Here is a 4,032-nt window from a genome sequence, read left to right as displayed (position 1 = left end):
CTGGGTTCTCGCCCCCCTGCGCGGCTCCTCGGGCTTTGCTCATTCCTCTCCTCCTCCTGCTTTGTTTCGGGCTGGTTTGCTAAGCGCCCGCCTGTGCCCACCGTAACCGCCCATCCCCGTCCGGCCACCCCGCCGCTGTGGGGGTTAATGCGCGGGGCGCGCGGGACGCAAAGGCGCATGCGCACTCCGTGGAGCCTGGCGCATGCGCGTGGGGCCCAGCAATGCGGGTGCTGGTGGGTGAGTGCGGGGCCCGGGGGAGGGAGAGAGGGGTGGTGCGCGGGGGCTGCTGGGCAGTTCCGGGGCAGCTGTGCAGTTCGGGGGGCGCTGTACGTTGTCGCTCAGGGGCTCTAGTGCAGGCGGAGGGCGTCAGGCGGGAGCGGGGCGGACACGGGAGGCCACCTGGCGCAGGGAGCTAGGCCAGAGTGGGTGCCCCAGGGCAGCTGCGTGCGGGGGCTCTGAGAGGGGAACAGAGTTTTGGAGGAGGGGGAGCGGGGGGCAAACCTGGGTTGGGGGTGCTGCGGACAGAGGTCGGAGCCAGGCCCCCCGCTCCCCGGAGGTTGGGGGGAGGGCACGGTGCGTGGCACCCAGACACGGAGAGGGGGAGGCCCGCAGGGCTGGGGTGCTATGCGGGGGAGCTGGGCGCTGGGGACGGGAGAGTCTGGGCCCAGGGTAATGTGCCCTAGGAAGCTGGCCATGGTAATGGGGGCACCCGTGCAGGCTTTGGGTCGGCAGTCTGGGTAGCAAATCTGTAATGCATGGTCTTTCTCCTAGGTGGTGGGACTGGCTTTGTGGGCAGAGCCCTGACCCAGTTGCTGCAGAGCCGTGGGCATGAAGTGACCCACATCTCTCGACAAGGGGGCAAGGATCGGATCAGCTGGGTATGAGATGAGAGCGGTCATAGGAGGAGGAACATATCAGGGCTGAGGAGCAAGCGCACTTACCCCAGCCTGCCTTGGCATATAGGGAATCTGCAGTGGGGAGTGTGGCTCCTGTTGATGTACTCTTGGTCTGCTGGGTGCTCCATGGGCCATAGTAATTGGGATGGGTACTGCTGTAGCTCCGAGGAGCAAAACCTTCTCCATTCATGCCTGTGCTCCCTGCAGTGTCAGGAAGGAACTGGCTGGAGTTCTTAGCAGCCAGCCCAGATTGGTTTTGAGGAAGGCTTGAGCAGAGGGGAGGCTGAGTGTGTGATGTCTCTGTTACCCCTGCCTAGGAAGAGTTGTCCCACTCTGGACTACCCCTGTGTGACGCTGTGGTGAACTTGGCTGGTGAAAATGTCCTCAACCCTTTCCGCAGGTAACTTGATCTCCCATAGTGCTGATGGGACAAGGTATAAGCAAGACAGCTCAGTGTTGTCACAGAATGTGGAAGGGCTCTGGGAAGGAAACAGGATGTCCAGGAAGCACATGGGTTACATAACTGTTGACATCTGGGTCCTCAAGTATCCAAAACATTTCTGTGGGCCTGTTAAGTTCTTGGATGCCTTTGAAAGACAGGTTCCCTTAAGGATTGATATTTTGAGGCCAGGCAAAGTAGTTCCACACTTCCAAAATGACACTGGATACTTACATTTAGATAATGCAAAATCAGAACCAAAGCTTGATTTCTGTGAGGGTGTTTTTGGAAATGCCTCTGCTGGGCGTTGGAAAGAATTCACCACACCCAGCTTTGGTGTCCAGCTCCTCTGCTGCCTTTGTCCTAAGGCAATCCAAACCCCATAGCCTATTGTGGGAAGGGGGGAGCCCCCATCTCCCAAAGTCCCCATGCATTTAGGTAGTAAGATCTCGTGTCCTCTCCCTGTTCTGGGATGGGGGGAATTCACGTAGCCCCTCCTGTGCTTGTGAGAGGGTGTCTGTTGGGGCCTGCCTTGGGGCTATTGTTTCCTTGGATGACCTTGCGGGGAAAATAATCGGTGACTCTCTTTCCCAGATGGGGTGATGCCTTCTGCAGGGAAGTCATCAGCAGCCGGGTTGAGACCACCAAGACCTTGGCCAAAGCCATTGCTGATGCTGAACAGCCACCCCGTGCTTGGGTCCTCATCACCGGCGTAGGTATTGGTTGGGCCTGGCCAAGGCATGGCTTATGCTGACCTGGAGAGGTATACCTCCGGACAAAAACACACTTCTGGGGGAGACACGTCTTGCCTTGAAATGCCAGCTTTATTGCTATCAGTGTCACTGTGTTTAGTCAAGCCTTGATCAGCTTTTTGGTACTGCTGGAGAGGAATTTTTGACCCTGTGCTTTCTCTTGATCTTATTAGGACAGGACCTTTTCTTAGTTTTCCTGTGCAAGCCTTTAGGCATACTGTAGAACCAGTTTGTCTAAGCAGGGCCTCAGCTGAATTCCCTTGCGTATCTCCACCTTTGCATTTCTACTTGCTACAGTCTTTAAAGCTGCCACAGTTTAGTATCTCTGATGCCCAGTTTTGGAGCAAGCGCCCTTCTGTGCAGCCAGCTCAGTGTGCTGGTATATTTGGTTCCTGGGGCTGCCAGCTCAAAGTGAGTATTAATGCATCCCACTGAACTCGCAGAGAGCATTGGTAGTTCAAAAACTTGTCAGCATTGCCATCAGAGAGACCCTGTGCTGTTCCTATGAGGATGTCCCTGATGGGGGAGTTCTGGGCTCCTGGGGGCAGGGAGGAGGGTCCATCCTGGGGCGGGGGGGCCTGCTGTCATGATTCAGCCCTGAGCCCCTTTCTGCTCTTACACCCACAGGCTATTACCGCCCTAGCCCCACAGCTGAGTATACCGAGGACAGTCCTGGGGGGGATTTCGACTTCTTCTCACGCCTGGTGAGCTCCTGGGAGGCTGCAGCTCTTATCCCTGGGAGCCCAGCTCGTAGTGTTGTGGTGAGATCTGGTGAGAAGGGGCATCGTGCCTTTTAGGGTGGCTCTGCTTTGGTGCTGGGGCAAGAGGGGGAAGAGCAGGGAGAAGGACACCGGGTCTTGTGCCTGTCCTTGTTGGGGTGCTCTTCCAGTCCAGCACTCTAATGATTGTCTCCTAGTTGTAGGTCTGGGGGTGAAGGGGGCTTTTGTCATTTGGCAGGGGGGCATCCTGGTCTCACTCTGTTCTCCCCACAGGGGTAGTGCTGGGCCAAGGTGGTGGTGCAATCTCTCAAATGCTCTGGCCTTTCCGTCTGGGACTAGGAGGCCCCTTGGGCACTGGACTCCAACCCTTCCCGTGGATCCACATTCGAGACCTCACTGGGATCGTGTGTCATGCCCTGGAGAGTGAGTGCGTGCAAGGCATCCTCAATGGTGTGTCTCCATCCTCCACTACCACCTCCAATGGCACCTTTGCTCAGGAGCTTGCTGCAGCCCTGAGGCGCCCAGCTCTACTGCCAGTGCCTGCTTGGGCTGTACGGGCTGTCTTTGGGGCAGAGCGGGCTGTCATGCTCTTGGAGGGCCAGAGGGTGGTGCCAAAACATACCCTGGAGAGCGGCTACCATTTCATCTTCCCTGACCTGTCTGAAGCCCTGAAGGACATCGTGGCTTGAGGGCTCCTCAGTTGGGCTGGGCTGGGCCTGTTTCTGTGAAGTACCTGGCTTTCCCCTGGGTAGGTAGTCATTGCCCCTTCTAGACACTTCCCCATCCCCATACAGAGAAGTCGAGCAATCTTTTCTCCTTCTGGCTCCCTTTGTGCATCCTCAGTTTAGGAGTCATCTGTCTTATTGCCATCTACCATCTCCACATATCCTGTTCTTGGAGAAGGGCACAAGTCCCTCTAAGGATTGTGACTGCTGAATCTGCCATCTTGCCTTTTCCACAGCATGCATGTGAGCTGAGGGGTGTAATGTCTCCTCCCCTGACAGACAGGTGTGGTGTTCAGATGTTGTAATTCTCCTCCATGTTACTGGAAGTCCCTCTTCCTTTTTCCCCATGTCTTTCCCCCATGGTCCCACAGAGACGTAGTTATGCTCTTCTGCTTTGCCTTTCTCGGTCACATAGAGAATGGAGTTCTGGTTGTGGGAGAAGGTCCATCCTGAGGGGGCACAAAGGGTGCCAGATACAGATGGCTTTGGAGACTTTGCCAT

General features: G+C 56.6%; 1 protein-coding gene across 1 annotated transcript; it reads left to right on the top strand.

Moving 5' to 3' along the window:
• Positions 1–755: 755 nt before the first annotated feature.
• SDR39U1 (short chain dehydrogenase/reductase family 39U member 1) lies at positions 756–3,800 on the top strand (the record flags this gene model as incomplete). The annotated part of the gene is made up of 5 exons (XM_082494737.1): positions 756–878; positions 1,214–1,296; positions 1,930–2,051; positions 2,715–2,858; positions 3,080–3,800. 5 exons carry the CDS (start codon positions 756–758, stop codon positions 3,493–3,495), a joined length of 888 nt encoding a protein of 295 aa, XP_082350863.1. The 3' UTR covers positions 3,496–3,800.
• Between the last annotated feature and the right edge of the window lie 232 nt (positions 3,801–4,032).

Source organism: Vanellus vanellus (genome assembly GCF_965231255.1).
Source record: "Vanellus vanellus genome assembly, chromosome: 24".
NCBI lineage: Eukaryota > Metazoa > Chordata > Aves > Charadriiformes > Charadriidae > Vanellus > Vanellus vanellus.
Note: the sequence above shows the minus strand (reverse complement) of the source record. Positions and strands in the feature narration are given on the sequence as shown.